At 54.9% G+C, this 16,793-nt stretch overlaps 2 protein-coding genes across 4 annotated transcripts; one reads left to right on the top strand and one right to left on the bottom strand.

Moving 5' to 3' along the window:
• Positions 1–156: 156 nt before the first annotated feature.
• Positions 157–3,658, bottom strand: LOC133265881 (ras-related and estrogen-regulated growth inhibitor-like protein). Its single transcript, XM_061446785.1, is given in 6 exon segments — positions 157–1,711; positions 2,072–2,148; positions 2,591–2,644; positions 3,063–3,202; positions 3,204–3,241; positions 3,243–3,658. Coding segments are annotated over 6 exon segments (795 nt in total). The 5' UTR covers positions 3,303–3,658; the 3' UTR covers positions 157–1,285.
• Positions 3,659–5,281: 1,623 nt separating this feature from the next.
• Positions 5,282–15,220, top strand: KIF7 (kinesin family member 7). 3 transcript variants are annotated; one of them, XM_061446781.1, is made up of 19 exons: positions 5,282–5,582; positions 6,700–6,900; positions 7,131–7,542; positions 7,925–8,456; positions 8,851–8,988; positions 9,127–9,354; positions 9,720–9,919; positions 10,215–10,321; positions 10,606–10,734; positions 11,002–11,204; positions 11,320–11,517; positions 11,752–11,877; positions 12,346–12,522; positions 12,804–13,019; positions 13,296–13,502; positions 13,808–14,006; positions 14,088–14,237; positions 14,456–14,835; positions 14,942–15,220. In XM_061446781.1, exons 1-18 carry the CDS (start codon positions 5,282–5,284, stop codon positions 14,833–14,835), a joined length of 4,104 nt encoding a protein of 1,367 aa, XP_061302765.1. In that variant the 3' UTR covers positions 14,942–15,220. The 3 variants fall into 3 exon arrangements, with proteins under 3 accessions (XP_061302765.1, XP_061302767.1, XP_061302766.1); XM_061446783.1 differs by lacking the exon at positions 5,282–5,582 and having other exon boundaries at positions 6,533–6,900; positions 9,723–9,919; positions 14,456–15,220; XM_061446782.1 differs by lacking the exon at positions 5,282–5,582 and having other exon boundaries at positions 6,533–6,900; positions 14,459–15,220.
• Positions 15,221–16,793: the final 1,573 nt, after the last annotated feature.

Raw genomic sequence — 16,793 nt, 5'->3', positions numbered from 1 at the left:
TCGGAAAGCCCTGTGCACCCCCCCCCCAGAGATGGTGGGCTCAGAAAGAAGATCAGTGAGAACAAATGGAACCCCTCTCTCCCACAGGACCCCTGGCTTCCCACAACACGTCATTGCATCCGCTGAAATAATAAACCTTCCCGACCTGCCGCTCGTCCGCTTTAATAGCGTGAGCCTGCAAAATGAGGGAGCAGAGTGGGGTGAGACACCCAACCCAGGGCCAAGGGAAACTTATCCTCACAGCAGCAGCGGTGGCGGGTGCTCATGCCCAGCACACTACGTGTCTCTTCCCATGCTCCAAGTACAAATTCACAGCCCCAAGGAGCCGGGGGCTTCCTGCCAAAACCAATTTATTGCATCTCACAGCAGACACCAGTGTCTGCACTGCACACACAGACCCTGTCCCGACACGCTGCCTTCCCAGGGGAAGGGGCTTGGGGAGAGGCAGGGAAAAGCCTCCCAGCAGCTGAAGGGTTCGGCGATGAGCCCAGCGACCCCTTTCCCCACCTCCCTTCCTCCTCAGGGACAGGCAGACCTACAGATGGAGCAGCTTGGGAAGGCACACGGTGCAATCCCAGTCCTGGGAACAAGCCACACGCCTGACTTTTCCCAGGCACAGCCCGTACGGTGCTTGCACAGGGGAAATGGCTGCAAGCACTGAAAGGCTGTGGGAGAGAGGACCATGAGCAGGATGGTTCTAAAGCACGGCGGGTGGGATGGGGTCCCACTGAGGTCCTCTGGGGTCAGCCAGTTATGAGGACATCCCAACGTGGTGATGTACATGTGGGAACTGCCCGTGGCTTCCTGATAGAGAACTCCCCACCTGGCCAGCTCATGGGTGCTCCAGGGGTACCAGAGAGGTCCCTGACAAACATTAAACAGGAATAAGGATCCCAGAGTAGGAGTAGGGGAACCAGGAGCCGGGCACCCGGGCAGAGGCAGCTCCCTGCTCACTGACAGCTCCTGCTGAAGGAGCTGGGAATGATGCTGCCTGGAGTTGTGTCAGAATCACCTCGTGGTTTCCAGTGTTGGAGGACGGAAGGAGAAAGCAGGAGGTGCCTAAAAAGCTGGTACAGCAAAGGGTAGAGACTGTCCCATCACAGAGCCAACACTAAGGCACTACAGTTCTCAGCTGCACTGCTGTGTATGGCAGGTCACCCAGACCCTGGCATTAGGAGGACAGCAAGGAACCCATCATACTTATGCAAACACACAGACCATCTCCATGGGCACCAAGGGAGGAGGCTTGGTCCAGCACAGAGAGAAGCAACATCCATGCCGTAGCTCAGAGGGAGTCTGTTCGCTTACGGGCAAACACAGCCGACATGGTCTTGACGATGCCACGGATCCCCGTACCCTTCTTCAGTGCCAGTTTGGTGTCAGGGATGCGCTCGGCCAGTCCATGGAAGACCATGAGGGCCCCGTGATAAGCCTCAGCTGCAGAGACCTCATAGAAACCACAGTCTAAAGAGAGGGCCAGGAGCCGGCCCTCCTCGCTGGACACCACCCGCTGGTGGTGCAGGTCCCGCTTGTTGCCCACAATGACGATGGGCACCTTCTCCTGGCTCTGTCCCTCCTTGGCTGCTTTGATGAACTGGATTTTGAGAGGCAGGATGTTGAAGCTGGCACGGTCGCAGATGCTGTAGACCAGGACAAAGCTGTCTGCCCACTGGATTCGCTTCTCCTCTGAGGAGCCCTCCTCTGCCTGCTCCTGGGGAAAGAGGAAAGGAAGAGGGGTATTCCAGCTGCGAAGCACTGCAGGCTGTAGGTGGTAACACCATGGGGAATCTCAGAGCAGCACTTCCACTTTGTTTCTGTGCTCAGTCTGGGCTGGTAATATTAGTGCATCAGCTCTAAAGCCCTCACCCAGCCAGAGGACCATGGGCTATGGTGATGATTGTTACCCTGCCAGCAACACTGCAGACCCGTGCTCTGCAGTTACCTACAAACCATCTGACACAGCAACTTTGCTCAGTGGTAGTTCCTAGCCTGTGGCTCCCCATAGGTAACTTTCAGTAGAGGGTTTTTGCCCCTGGGATGAAAACAGGTGACAGGAGCAGGGTTCTCTCACCTGGGAATTGGGGACATCCCAGATGTGGAAGAGAATCTCTCGGCCATCCATGGTCAGATTGTGGCTGTAGAGGAATTCTGCCAAAGAAAAATGAAAATGAAAATGACTGTTAGTCATTTTCATGGGCCCAGGAGATGCTCCCTCAACCCAGGTCTTCTCCTGGGGACAAGCCTGTCACGTCCACACTGGGAGACCGTGCTCCACAAGGACACGTCCCGGGGCTCTTTTTGTGCAGCAACAGCCCCAGGGAGCACGGTGGCCTTCATATCAGCCTGCCTCCAGCACTCAGCCCAGGCACACTGGTGCCACCAGCTGCCAGCCAGGACCTTCTGCACCACAGAGAAGCAGTTGTGGAGCAAGGAGATGGGTCACTGAACAAAGACAACCATTTAGCCCCCCAGGGGAGCAGGCAAAGGCAATGGAGAAAGGCAGGAGGGGATGGGAAGCAGTGAAATCCTGCGGGCAGATCCTCATCCCCATCCCTAACGGGAAAGAGCCTGGCAATGCCCTGGCACTCACCCATGTCTCCGTACTCCCCGATAAAGCGCCGGGTCAGGAAACGCACAGTCAGAGCTGCAGAGGGAAGGTTAACAACCATCAGAATGACCCTAAACCTGAAGGATTTTCCTTTGCAAATCCAGAGCAGTCACGCACCGTTTCCCTGCAAACTCCCACTAGCAGAAACGACCCCTGGCTTTCCCCCAGCCACCAGCAGGTCTGTGAGCAGAGGCACAGCACAAACCAGAGCATCAGCAAACTGCAGCTCAGTGGAAAACACCTTCCCCATCACTCACCCTACAAGGCTGTGCTCAGTTTCCCCCCTCGAATCACAGCTGTACCCAAAACACAGCTGTACTCAGCCCCATCTCCCCAGCTTGCTCCACAGGGCTTCTCTCTGCAGCTTGCTCTCCAAAAGCTACTGCAGTTTTCAGCCTCTTTTGGGGGTCTCTGTGCCTGGACCTGCTGCTCCCAGCTCACGGACACTTCTTACCTGATTTCCCCACGTTATCTGCTCCCATAATGAGGACGTTTGCTTCCATCTTCAGCGCAGTGGAGCCGGGCACCTCCATGAGGGCAGGGTGGTCGGGGGTGAAGCTGGTGCTCCGGCGCAGCGGGAGCCGCAGCCCCATGGCCGTGCCGCGCCAGCAATCCCAGAACCGTGTGCGACTCCTCTGTGCGCAGCCGAGGAGCCAGCGCTTCCCACAGCACCCAGGGGACCCGCGAGGGCCATCCCCTCCCCGTCGCCGCAGGGGCGGTGCAGCGGGAGCTGCGGGCGGCCGGATGGAAAAGTTCGCTATTGCTCAGATGATCCCAAACGAGCGTCAGTGTCCTGCCAGCCCCCGGCACAGCAGGCGCATGGGAAGCACCGTCTGTCTGCACCAGCTGCTCCGCAAACTGCATCCCAGGAGGCTGCCCACGCCTGAGCATCCAGCACACTGTCCCTCGGCAGGGACACGCAGCCCATTGTCCCTTCCCCACGGTGATCCCACATGGGAATGGCTGTGAGGAGTGGTGGAGCATCTTGTGAGTTGAATGTTGTCTCACAAGTGGTGGAGCATCTCATGAGTGGTGAAGTGTTTTCTGATGAGTGATGGGGTGCATCTCATGAGTGGTGGAGTGTAGTCTGACAAGTGATGGAGCGTATCACGAGTGATGGAGCATCTCACGAGTGACAGAATCTCTACAAGCGATGGAGCATGTCACGAGTGATGGAGCATCTCTCAAGTGATGGAGTCTGTGAGTGATGGAGCATCTCTCAAGTGATGGAGTCTTTGTGAGCAACGGAGCATGTCACGAGGGATGGAGCATCTCACGAGTGACAGAATCTCTAACGAGTGATGGAGCATGTCACGAGTGATGGAGCATCTCTCAAGTGATGGAAGTCTCTGTGAGCAATGGAGCATGTTACGAGGGATGGAGCATCTCACGAGTGACAGGATCTCTACGAGCGATGGAGCATGTCACGAGGGATGGAGCATCTCTCAAGTGATGGAGTCTGTGAGTGATGGAGCATCTCTCAAGTGATGGAGTCTTTGTGAGCAACGGAGCACGTCACGAGGGATGGAGCATCTCACGAGTGACAGAATCTCTAATGAGTGATGGAGCATGTCACGAGTGATGGAGCATCTCTCAAGTGATGGAAGTCTCTGTGAGCAATGGAGCATGTCACGAGTGATGGAGCATCTCTCAAGTGATGGGAGTCTTTGTGAGCAATGGAGCATGTCGTGAGCAATGGAGCATCTCTCAAATGATGGAGTCTTTGTGAGCAATGGAGCATGTCACGAGTGATGGAGCATCTCTCAAGTGATGGGAGTCTTTGTGAGCAATGGAGCATGTCGTGAGCAATGGAGCATCTCTCAAGTGATGGAGTCTTTGTGAGCAATGGAGCATGTCACGAGGGATGGAGCATCTCTCAAGTGATGGAGTCTGTGAGTGATGGAGCATCTCTCAAGTGATGGAGTCTTTGTGAGCAACGGAGCACGTCACGAGGGATGGAGCATCTCACGAGTGACAGAATCTCTAATGAGTGATGGAGCATGTCACGAGTGATGGAGCATCTCTCAAGTGATGGAAGTCTCTGTGAGCAATGGAGCATGTTACGAGGGATGGAGCATCTCATGAGTGACAGAATCTCTAATGAGTGATGGAGCATGTCACGAGTGATGGAGCATCTCTCAAGTGATGGAGTCTTTGTGAGCAATGGAGCATGTCGTGAGCAATGGAGCATCTCTCAAGTGATGGAGTCTCTGTGAGCGATGGAGCATGTCACGAGGGATGGAGCATCTCTCAAGTGATGGGAGTCTTTGTGAGCAATGGAGCATGTCGTGAGCAATGGAGCATCTCTCAAGTGATGGAGTCTCTGTGAGCGATGGAGCATGTCACGAGGGATGGAGCATCTCTCAAATGATGGAGTCTTTGTGAGCAATGGAGCATGTCGTGAGCAATGGAGCATCTCTCAAGTGATGGAGTCTCTGTGAGCGATGGAGCATGTCACGAGGGATGGAGCATCTCTCAAGTGATGGAGTCTGTGAGCGATGGAGCATGTCACGAGCGAGACGGAGCACAAGCGACGGAGCCCCCGACCTCCGCACCCCTCCCGTGCCCGCCCCGCACCGCGCTCCCTCGCTGGCCGCTCCCCCTTGCGCCGCCGCCTGACGCCATCGCTGCGCGCCGGGCCCCGCGCATCCCCCGCCCCGCGCTGCGCGGGCCATGGCGGCGGAGCGGGCGGCGGTGCGGGTGGCGGTGCGCGTGCGGCCGCTGCTGCCCCGGGAGGCGCTGCGGGGACACCGGCCCTGCCTGCGCGGGGACGCGGGCACCGGGGAGGTGGCGCTGGGCCGCCGCCGCTTCCGCTTCGCCGCCGTGCTGCCCGAGGCCGCGGGGCAGGCGGCCGTGTACCGCGCCTGCGTCCAGCCGCTGCTGCGCGCCTTCTTCCGCGGCTTCAACGCCACCGTCTTCGCCTACGGGCAGACCGGCTCCGGCAAGACCTACACCATCGGGGAGGCCAGCGTCGGTGAGTAACGGCACGGCCGGCGGTACCCTGCCTGCCCGGCACCGCTGTCCCACCGGCAGCTCCTCCATCCCGAGCCGAGCCGAGCCACCGCCTCCCTCCGGCCCGGCCATCCCTCCCCACCCACCAGCCTCACATCCCCATCCAGCTCATCAACTTCGCGCTCCCCACCATCGCTTCCAACATCACCATCCCAAACAGTCCCTCCACCCTGCCCGCCCTCCAAGCCCATCCCCATCCTGCCCACCCCAACAGCCTTCCCACACTGTTGTAACCACTTGTCCCATGGACAGCACCACCTTTGGAAGCGCAGCGTGTAGGCTTTCTCCACCACTGTAGATGTGAGAGGACCATGTCATGGAGGTGGTCGTGATCTTCCCTGGGCACCGCGACCGTCAGCTGGGTTGAATCCGTCAGCTTTGTCCCAAAATTAGCTGTAAGGAGAAGGAGGTTTGCAGGGGTTAATGCTGTAGGTTGTTCAGGGGAAAGGGCTGGAGGAAGAGGAAACCCTTCCCTCCTAGAAGTTGAATAGCATTATGATACCTTACAGAGAAGGTGCTGTAAATCTTTCAGCCAGCTTTAGTTAACTGCATAGTTTGTAAACACTAAATTGTTTCCATACTTCCAGTCTACCTCCAGTTTCCCAGCTGGGCTATCACTGCACCAGATTTGGGGATTGCTGTTTTATTACATGGCTGTTAGAGACAAAAGCAAAACCATTTAACATTCAGAGAATGCTGCAAGCATGAGTAGGCTGCAAGCATGAAATACCCCAACTTCTCCGAGCTGGGAGAGGTTGTGGAGTTAGGCTAGCTTCAAAGGCCAGCATGCTGTAGCTGCAGGCATTGTGTTTACTACCTGATGAAACACCAAGGGGACTTTTCCTTCTTGAGGAAGGACTGGACACAGGCAGCATTGCTGGAATCCAGCACCACAGTGGGATAGGATTTGCCCCAAGGGCCTGTGTCTTGCAAACACGCAGAGGGATGTTTAATCCAGGCTGTGGGACAGTTGTGATGCTGCTCCTCTCCAAATAACAGATGCTGCAGGCAGGCTCCTGCCCGTGGCTCTGTCCCTGGCCCCCATGGGCTCCCCATGACCATGTGCATCTCTGTACCAGCTTCCATAAATGAAGATGAGCAGGGCATCATCCCGCGAGCCATGGCTGAGACCTTCAGACTCATCGATGAGAATGACCTCATTGACTACACAGTCCGAGTGTCCTATCTGGAAGTGTACAAGGAGGAGTTTCGGGACTTGCTGCAGGTGGATACAGCCAGCAAAGACATCCAGATCCGGGAGGATGACAAGGGGAACATCGGTATGTGTAGCTGTGCATGGGCTCACTTTTCATGGCCAAGGCCAGGGATTGGTTGTCTGCCTGTAAAGGCAGAGCCAAGTCTTCTCCCTCCATCCCTCTCCTGCAGCAGACTGCTGTGCTTAGTCCTGTTTGGTGTGGAAAGCTGGTCTGGGGTGACGTGAGGCTGTGGAGAGGAGCTGTATCCTCAGGCAGCCCATCCCTCCCAGCCACAACTCTGTTTGCTGTTGCAGTGCTCTGCGGAGTGAAGGAGTCAGAAGTGGAAGGGCTGGATGAGGTGCTGAGCCTGCTGGAGATGGGGAACACAGCCAAGCACACGGGAGCTACCCACATCAACAAGCAGTCGAGCCGCTCGCACACCATCTTCACAGTGACCATGGAGCAGCGGCGCGGGGCCGGCCGCATCCCCCTGCACCGCCACCCGCCCTCCATCCCTCCCTCGGGACAGGTCCTGGTTTCCAAGTTTCACTTTGTGGACCTAGCGGGCTCAGAGCGCATTGTGAAGACGGGAAACACAGGGGAGAGGCTGAAGGAGAGCATCCAGATCAACAGCGGCCTCCTAGCCCTGGGCAATGTCATCAGTGCCTTGGGAGACCCACGGAGGAAGAGCAGCCACATCCCGTACAGGGACTCCAAAATCACCAGGTACAGCTGGGAGTGGGACCCCCATGTGTCACGGGTTGTTGGGCCAGCAGGAAGGAGGTGATATTTCTCCCTACCTTTCTTATGCCCAGCTTGCCAGGTTTGGTGCAGAGGCCCCAGGCTAGCTGGGAGGAGCTTGAAGTTTTCCCTTCTGCTCTCACACCAGGGCTCTCAGACTGATTGCCGAGAGCAGGAATTATTCAGATGAAAACCTGCCACACTGCAAGTTGTTATTAGGAACCGATTCTGCTCACTTCACTGGTGACAAGCCAGACACAGAGCAAGAACATCATTTTCCTTGGACTCAACTTCTGAAAAGGGTTGGAAACCCGATTCCTGCATTATTGTGTACTTCAGCTATATTAATCATTGTGCTCTTCTTTAGGATCCTGAAGGACTCCCTGGGGGGGAATGCCCAGACTGTGATGATAGCCTGTGTCAGCCCATCCTCTTCCGACTTTGATGAGAGCCTCAACACCCTGAATTACGCCAACCGGGCTCAAAACATCCAGAACAAGGCCGTGGTGAACTGCCGCAAGGAGACGGAGCACGTGGAGGAGCTGCACCGGCAGATAAAGAACTTGCAGAAGGCGCTGGAGCAGCGGCACCGCTCCGAGACCCGGATCATCAACCGCTCATCCACCGCCAAGCGATGCGCACCAGACCCCACGGCTCGGCTGCTGGCCGAGTGCGCCCATTACCGCACCTGCACCGATGCCGCATACCGGCTGCTGATGGAGCTGCAGGAGGACAGTAACCTCACCGTGGAGCAGATCCTGCGGGTCAAGGAGTGGCTGTGCACGGTGGAGAGCGAGAGGAGCGAGCTGACCTCAGCCGGACTGGATAGCGGCATCGAGAGCACCTCTGCAGAAGACCAGAGCCCCGAGGCACAAGGTTCAAAGGTGGCCAAAGCCCAGGTAATGGTTGGGACGTTGTAGCTCTGAGGTTGGGTTGTACCTGGTCTAGAGGAAGTGCCTCTGCCTGTGGAACTAGATGAGCTTTGAGGCCCCTTCCAACCCAGACTGTTCTGTGATTTTACAATCTGATGGCCACTGAAGGCAACAGCCTCAGCACAGCATGGTAGAAAGGTCACGAGAAGGAGAGAAGCAACCTGGCCAAGAGGCCATAAAGAGGCAGAAAGATGTCCTCACAGCAGGCAGGGAGAATGTGGATTCAGCTGTGGTAGAGAGATCTAATTCACAGGAAGAATCTGGGTCTGCAGAGCTGCTGTGCCCTTGCAGAGTCCAGCATGGGAAGGGAAGGACAAAGGTGGATGCTGATGCTGCCTCTCTTACATTGCATGGGGAGCAGGTGAACACAGAGAAGAGGTGCGAGTCCATCAAAGATGAGCAGGTGGCCAAACTGCAGAGGCAAGTGGAGCGCCTGGAGGAGGAGAATCGTGATTTCCTGGCTGCTCTGGAGGATGCCATGGAGCAGTACAAGCTGCAGGTATTCCTGGGCTCCGCTCTTTGTGGGAACCTGCCCCACTCTTCCCCTTCCTCCTCAAGAGACCACAGCCCAGCTTTTGGGTTTACTTTGCAGTGGGATCCATGTGTATGTAACTGAGTTTCTCTCATTGCTTCTTAGAGTGACAAGCTGCAGGAGCAGCAGGATAAGATCTCGGAGCTGCACATTCGCTTGGAGATGGCAATGCCAAACCTGTGTCTGCCAGGGCTGCTGGAAAACCTTCACCTGGTGACTGCCGGCCAGAGACCTCACACAGCCCCACTGGATGCTGCCCCATCCCACGGCCTCAATGGGCTTCCCTCGGTGCTCCTTCCTGCTAAGCAGAGTGGAAAAGCCCATGGCAGGAAGGTGAGGGCACAGGTCTGTGCTGTTGAGGAACTGCTGCCTTTTCACTTGCGTGTCCTGCACTGTAGGAACTGCTTTCCCCCCACAGTGTTGGACATGAATCTTATCAGAGACATAGCCCAGAGGTTCACAACTGGCCAAAACAGCCCAGCTTCAAAACAGAGGCTTTTACCTTGATTTTATATGTGGGCCCCAGATTTCCTCAGTGTCTGAGCAACAGAAGGCAGGGTCTAGCAGCACACCAGCTATCCCGACAATACACTTACTCCATTGCATTGCTTCTCTTTGTGCGTAGCAGCAATGCCCAGCTGAGAGCTGCATTTTCTAACACTGGCTCTCACACAGTATGTTTCCTCTCTCTGCCCCAGCAGTTCGACAGCAAACCCTCTTTGCAGGAGGAGGACCTGGTGGCCTTGCACCCCAACCACACACAGTGCCTGGCTGGCAATCCAGAGCTCAAAGATGTGGTGCTGAGGAGAGAGCTCGTCCAGGACCCAGAGAAGCCATCAGAGCTGTCCTCAGGAGAGGAGGAGGAGTGGGAACAGAAGCGGTCCCTGTTGCAGCGCCGGTGAGTTGGGGTTGCCCCAGCACTGTGCAGTGCCCTGGCAGTCCTGAGACCTGCCTGTCCCACCTCTGCAGCACAGTTCTCATGCAGGATGTAGGAGCAAATGCTAAATGCTGCATCTGGGGTCAGTGATTTTGCTGCTGACAGCTGCCTGTTCACTGGGGAGCCAATTACCATCTTTCCCAACACCCACTACTGTTCCTGTCTCCTTCTGAAGCCTGTGGCTCATGGAGAGTCCTTACTGGGAACAGCTCCAGCAGTGCCCGGACCCAGCTGATAAATCCTCTGCTCCTTTTAGAAATGGGATCCAAAGCTGGAGCAAGAAAGAGATTTGCAAGCTGAGCGAGGAGCTGAGTGGAGGCAGTGCCCATGCCATTCAAGAGGAGCAGCTGGAGCTGTCAAAAGGCAAGTGAAAGGTTGGACAGTCTTCCTCGGGCTGGGGGTGCTTTGTTGGGTGCTGTTGATGTGAGGCCAGAGGACATGAATGGAGCAGATGACAGTCTAGCTGCTTTTGTTAAGGAGAAGCTTGAACTGCTGGGGCCTGGCAGGAGTTGCATGCTTTGGTGGAAGCTGCGGGTGACTTTGGCGATGCTGTGCCAGGTCTTGGCTGCAGATCAGAGATGTGATTTGTCCTTCTATCACCTGGCTGCTAAGGCAGGACATTCCTTACCCGGGACTCTGTGTTGCAGAGGTCTGTAGGAGGCGGCTGCCAGGGAAGGACTCCGAGTGGAGGCTGGTGCAAGCACAGCAGAAGATCCGAGAGCTGGCCATCAACATCCGCATGAAGGAGGAACTGATCACAGAGCTCATTAAGACAGGTGAGAGCTGCTGGTGGGAATGCACACCCATGAAATCTCCTAGTCATGATGCTTGGCTCCTGTGCCCATCCTGCATTGCTTGTGCTCAGTTCCTTCACCTGTAGGCAGCAGAGCCCTGTTTCTCCATCCCTGTGTGGAGTAGTTAAGGGAAAGGGAACATTCATCTCAGTAGGCCAGTGGAGAAAGAGAGGAAAGGTCCATCCCTCAGCAGGATGCTGGCTGCAAGGGAAGGAGCCGTGAGGTCACAGCAGAGGGGATGTGTTGCAGGCAAGGATGCCCAGGCTCTGAACAGGCAGTACTGCCAGAAAATTGGGGAGCTGGAGCAGGAAGCAGAGCAAGTGAGGGCAGAGCTGAGTGACAGCCAGAAGCAGCTCCAGGAGCTGGAGGACAAAGAGCCCTGGGACCCCGGGGAGAAGCACAAGCTGCAGGAGTACCGCACACGAGTAGCAGCTGCGCAGAGCAAGGCACGGGTGAGTGGGAAGGGATCTGTCCACCTGGGGAGGTGGGCAGGGACAGTGCTGGGGCATCCCTGCAAAGGGCATGGGGGAGACAATGCACCCCAAGGGCAGCTTCTGCTTCCACCAGGTTCTTGGCAAGAAGAAGCAGGCAACAGAGAGGCTGGTGTCACTGTCTGCCCAGAGTGAGAAGCGAGTGCAGGAGCTGGAGAGGAACATTGAGCTGATGCGGCGGCAGCAGGGGCAGCTGCAGCGCCGGCTGCGGGAGGAGAGCGAGCAGAAGCGGCGCCTGGAGACGGAGGTGAATAAGCGGCAGCACCAAGTCAAGGTAGGAACGGGCAGGAGTAGCTCTGCTGCTGTGGTATTTGTGAGGATGGTGATGGGTGGGCTCTGCAGGCTGCTGGGGAGGCCGGGGTAGCTCTGATGGGGTCTGTGGCTGTCTTGGAGAGCATAGAACCTTACGAGTTTCAAAAGGTCTAGCAGAGAATACAACCTGTCCCTCAGCCTGTAGGGCAAACAGGTTCTGCCCCTTCAATGCTCACGGCTGCTCTTCCCCACATAGGAGCTGGAACTGAAGCACGAGCAGCACCAGAAGATCCTGCGCATCAAGACAGAGGAAATTGCAGCTTTCCAGAGGAAGCGGCGGAGCGGCAGCAATGGCTCCGTGATCAGCCTGGAGCAGCAGCAGGTACAGACACAGTGACCTGGCCTCCTCCCCCTGTGCATAAGAGCCTGTGGCATACTGCAGGCTGACAGGGGAGATCTGGAAGCAGGAAGCTCAGCTTGAGATGAGCCATAGCCCATCCTGCCCTTGAGGAGGACAGTGTAATGTCACTTGTATCTAGTAGCAGAGGACTTGTCTTACCACCAGGACCTCTTCTAAATCTCAGCATTGGTAAAGAAAGTGTGAAGTCTCGTCTGTTTGCAGAAGGGTGGTAGGAGATGCAGCCCCAATGACTCCTGGGGGATTTAGCTTAGCTCTGCCTCTTGGAGGAGCTGGAAAGATAAAACCAATGAAGTCTAGACTACAGGGATAGCAGAGATGGAATCGAGACTCTTGCTCTGATCTAGACCCCACTGCCCTATAGTCTAGCAATCCTGGGCACTGCTGCTGTGTCTGCATTCACATGCATGCCCTTTGCTCTCCCTCCATCAGAAAATTGAGGAACAGAAGAAGTGGCTGGACATGGAGATGGATAAAGTTCTCGAGCAGCGCCGGGCCCTGGATGAGCTGGAAGATGAGCTGAGGAAGCGGGAAGCTATTGTGGCCAAAAAGGAAGCCCTGCTGCAGGAGAAGAATGGCCTGGAGAGCAAACGACTGCGCTCCAGCCAGGTAGGACAAGAGTGTGACACCTCAACCCCTTGATTTCCAGCAGAGCTGGGAAGCTGGAAGGCCTGGGGGTCACTCTGGGTCTGGCAAGGGGCTGCAGGTCAGGATGAGGTGGTGGTGAGAAGTGGGAAGGAAGTCTGCCTCTACAGAAGAGGCCTCTGAGCTAGTTGGTTTGATAGCCTTTGGCTTATGTGTGCGTGTGGAGTCACCTATGGAGGGAGTAGAAAGGGGCTGAGGGCCTGACTTGCCTCCAGAGCAGATTCCTTGAGCATCTTCTGCTGCAGGCCCTGACAGATGACATAGTGCGTGTGTCCAGCCGCCTGGAACACCTGGAAAAGGAGCTGACAGAGAAGAACGGGCAGCTGCGCCATGGCAGTGCCCACAACCAGCAGCAGATCAGACAGGAGATTAACAACCTGCGCCAGGAGAAGGACCAGCTGCTCAAACAGAGGTTGGAGCTTGACAACAAGCTGCGCCACGGCACCCTGCTGTCCCCAGAGGTAACTCTGCTTGGCCTGTCGTGCAGGAGCATGAAGTAGTGAGAGAAGGAAAGACCTGAGCATGGGGTCATTAGCAGATGCTCCCCCATATCCCCAAACTGTGCATATCCCAGCTTCTTGCCAGCACTGTTGAGATGACAAGTGAGGTTAGGGCATGGTGAGGTTAGGGCTTTGAAGCAGATGATCTTAAGGTCCTTTCCAACCTTAATTATTCTATGATTCTGTGAGACAGAGCAAACCCTTTACTCCCTAGTAACTGCAGCTCTGCCCTGGCAGGAAGAACGGATTTTGTTCCAGTTGGACGAGGCAATTGAGGCTCTGGATGCGGCCATTGAATACAAAAATGAGTCCATCACATGCAGGCAGCGAGTCCTGCGGGCCTCAGCCAGCCTGCTGTCCCAGTGTGAGATGAACCTCATGGCCAAGCTCAGCTATCTCTCCTCCTCTGAGACCCGAGCTCTGCTCTGCAAGTACTTTGACAAGGTAGGATGCAGCTGCCCTCTTTTGCCTGTAAAGTCAGGCCACAAAGCCATAGTACTGTGATCCCCACATGACCCACCTCCTGGGAGAGGGCCTTAACTAGTCTTAGGAGTCATGGATCCCTGCAGTGGCTTTGCCACATCATTGTGGCCATGTATTTTTGTTCTGTCCTGGGGCAGTTGTGACATCCCAGAACTACTAACCTTCATTCCTGTAGCAGGCAACTAACTAGATGAGGCTCAATGGGACAGGAAGCCTTCCCAAGCTCTGAAGGAGCTGAGGTGTCCCTTGCTGTTGGCCCTGGCCAGGTAGTGACACTGCGAGAGGACCAGCACAGGCAGCACATCGCCTTCTCGGAGCTGGAGATGCAGCTGGAGGAGCAGCAGCAGCTCGTGTACTGGCTGGAGGCAGCGGTGGAGCGACAGCGCCTGGAGATGGACCGGCAGCTCACCCTGCAGCAGAAGGAGCACGAGCAGAACATGCAATTACTGCTCCAGCAGAGCCGTGGTAACCACCCAGCTCCAGACACAGCAGTGGTGTTGCTTCTGTCTTTCACAGGGCTCGAAATGACCTTGTTTTCCCTTATAGAGCACATGGATGAGGGGCTGGCCAGCAGCAAGCTGCAGTATGAGGCAAGGATCCAGGTGCTGGAGAAAGAGCTGAGCCGTTACATGTGGGCAAACCAGGAGCTGAACCAGAGGCTGAACAGCATGAGTGTCCATCCTGGACAGACCAAAGGTGAGAAGAAGGCCAGGCTGGGGCTTTGCTGTTCCTACCAAGTTAAAAGGAAGGGAGTTTTAATGGAGTTTAAATTCCTTCCCCTGGCAGCAAGACCTCATAGCAGAGTCAGGAGCAGTGCAGATCATTGCTGGCCTTGAGCAAGCACTCTGGAGGTACTTTGATGAGAAGAGCAGAGATGTGGATACTCATCTCAGTGTACCCTTACTATCTCCCAGCAGGGATGGAGAGAAGCATTCATGGGGCTGGGGACAGAGCTCCCCCTGCACTCGGGACCTGTGAGGAAGCCAGCCTCGGGGAACAGCCCATGCCACTGGCTGTCACTGAAGAAAGCCATCGGGTCAGGGATGAGAGCAGGGACCTGGTACATGCGCCTTTGCCATCTACGTGGAGACGTTCCTCCCTGCCCAGCGATGGCCCTGGGGACCTTCGGCAAAGGGATATGGAGCACTTGCCAAGAGCAGGGCAGCCCCATGAGATGCACCCACCCCGCAGCCTCCCTCCTGCCTCCAAGCCCCGGCGTGAGCTGCGCAGAGCCAGCCTGACAGCAGCACCTCACCACCCAGCCATGATCGACGTGAGGAAAAACCCCCTCTAGGTACAGCCTTAACGCTTACCTGGCATGGGGCAGGGAGGAGGGGATGTGGCTGACGTGAGCTTCCTGCCCCTCGAGCCACCCTGGCTACAGACCTGTTACATTTCAGAGGCCTGAGGAAGAGAAGAGGTGACTTGTTATCAGGAGGGAAGCATAGAAGGTGTGGGCCCATCAGCCTACATTGCTGCCCATCCAAGACAGCACTGCCTGGACACCTCTCCTCCTGCACCCTCAGCAGCTTAAACACTGGGAAGTGGGAGATGGACACCTTCCACTCTGGCCTCTAACACTAAAACATGTTTACAGCTTGGAAACCTCTGCAGCCTCAGAGATACTCTGCACTCTGCAGAACTTGTACATAATTTTTGTAGCAAATTTGTTTTTTTTTTTACATTTCTACTATAACTTTTCTAATAAAGCAGAGTGTTATGAAGCAGCCACTTGTCAGAGGGTCCTTAATGGTCCTAACTGGTCACTTACTCCAGGTATGTAGGAAAGGATTTTAATTTAAGGGAACTAGCTTACTGTCAGAGTGTTTTCTTAAATACCAGCTTTGTAAATGCTCACAGCCAGAGCTCGTCAGCTCCCTACATCATGTTGCTGCAGCAAAAGCATCTCCAGGCAGCAGCAGCAGCATTGTGTGAAGCATCCAGGATAAAAGTGTCTTTGGTTGTGTCTTAATGCTGCAGCCTATAAGCTACTTCAAGCCATGTTGACTATTTTGAGGAAAACTTCCTGGCTGAATGTAAGGGAGATTAAATACAATCTTGCAACTTAATACTGACACCATCTACCTCAGGAAGGGGGACTTCAGTTTAACCCTTGCAGAGCAAGAAATGAAAGCTGAGGTACCCACTTTAAAGGGGGGGAAACAGCAGCTCGGCTACCTGATCCCAGAACAGCCAGCTTCTTCCTTCAGCCCAAACCACAACCACTATTTGAGGAGTAGCACACACCGAGTTCAAAGCCAACATCACAAGTAGGACCTACCTTCTGATCTTCCTCTGACATACTTGATCTTGCTTTGAGGGTGGACATTACTGAGGGCTCTGTGTGTGATTGAGAGACTTTATTTCCTGCTGTTGAAAACAAAGATCTCCAGTAGGTAAAAGATGCATCCATCCTACTTGTAAGTAGTAATCTTGGAGCTCTATGCTTGTGTAGCCATCCTCGCCCTTGAAGCAAGTGCATCTCTCCCACAAGCAAAACAATCACTGGTAATGACACCATTCCTCCCCATCAGCAAAGTTAGTTTTCCTGCAGAAATAGTATTTCCAGGAAACAAATTCCAACCAATACCATCTAAGCCCCTCAAGGTCAGGTAACAAACTTCTGCATTGCCATGGTGACCTTAGGTTTTAGGGTAACCTCACACTATCTTCATAGCACTCTGCTTCCTGTGCATCCACTAGACAGAGTGGAGTGACTTCCCCTATATCCTGCTGGGCACAAACAGGTCACTATCCCCAGGGAAAAAAAAAAAATAAATAAATCAGCCCTTGCAAAGTAATGCAAAATTTCAGCCCCTTTTCGGCTGCATCTTGAGCACAGTCACAGTTCCTGCTATCTTCATGGGGTTAGAACACAAGCACATGTCACAGTTTAGAACAATTGAGTCACTATTTTATCAGTGACAGAGTCTGGTAAAGAACAGTCTTTGACATGTCATCTGTTATTCCATCCAACTCTGGCCCACTGCAATATGCAGAAAAGGACAATACAGTTAACTCCATCAGCACCAGCTTACCCAGCTGTGACCAGGAGCTCCTACACCAAACCATGCATGATCTACAAAGAGGGAAAATTCAAACTCCTCCTCCTCTTCCCTATTCCCAGCTGTTATCTTTCCCCTCCTCTGCACTCTTTTGGCATTTGTCAAGTATTTCTGAGTAATTTACTCATTAATGCAGTTCATCTGCTTGTTATTTTTCCCACTAAGCTCTCAGCAACAGAGAGATCCA

The sequence above is a fragment of the Pezoporus flaviventris genome, unplaced genomic scaffold (assembly GCF_033815535.1).
Source record: "Pezoporus flaviventris isolate CSIRO_AGI_PZ_B2104156 unplaced genomic scaffold, CSIRO_AGI_Pfla_v1 ptg000006l, whole genome shotgun sequence".
NCBI classification, from domain to species: Eukaryota; Metazoa; Chordata; class Aves; order Psittaciformes; family Psittacidae; genus Pezoporus; species Pezoporus flaviventris.
Note: the sequence above shows the minus strand (reverse complement) of the source record. Positions and strands in the feature narration are given on the sequence as shown.